General features: G+C 42.8%; 1 protein-coding gene across 1 annotated transcript in view; it reads left to right on the plus strand.

Moving 5' to 3' along the window:
- Nucleotides 1-262: 262 nt before the first annotated feature.
- LOC117613747 (cytochrome c biogenesis CcmF C-terminal-like mitochondrial protein) overlaps nt 263-327 on the plus strand; it is a 1,827-nt gene continuing 1,762 nt past the window's right edge. The window contains exon 1 of the mRNA XM_034342320.1: nt 263-327. This exon is cut by the window's right edge and continues 59 nt beyond it. Within this exon, the coding sequence (XP_034198211.1) occupies nt 263-327 (65 nt within the window).

The following is a 327-nucleotide window of genomic DNA, read 5'->3' on the forward strand; positions in this document are numbered from 1 at the left end:
GGTTTATGGTTTCCATCTGTTTCAATTTGAGATATTTTAGTAATCTTCGTAACCAGGGCAATGCACACACTATTCATTCATCAGATACGTCTTCTTCCGCGATCCATTTCATGTCAACTCTAATTAGTTATCAAAAGGCCTACTTTACAAAGGGAACGTCGTTTCCCGGGAACCTTGCAACCTTGCGGTTCCCGGTAACCTTCGTCACCCTCAGCATTTGGTACTCTCTTGATAGCTTCAATAGTTCACAGAATTTGGTGTAATGAACCGCAAGCCCGCCCTTAAGAAAGAGAGACATAATAATAAAGGCTTGGTTGCGGGAACCGA

This window comes from Prunus dulcis, unplaced genomic scaffold (genome assembly GCF_902201215.1).
Source record: "Prunus dulcis unplaced genomic scaffold, ALMONDv2, whole genome shotgun sequence".
Taxonomy (NCBI): Eukaryota; Viridiplantae; Streptophyta; class Magnoliopsida; order Rosales; family Rosaceae; genus Prunus; species Prunus dulcis.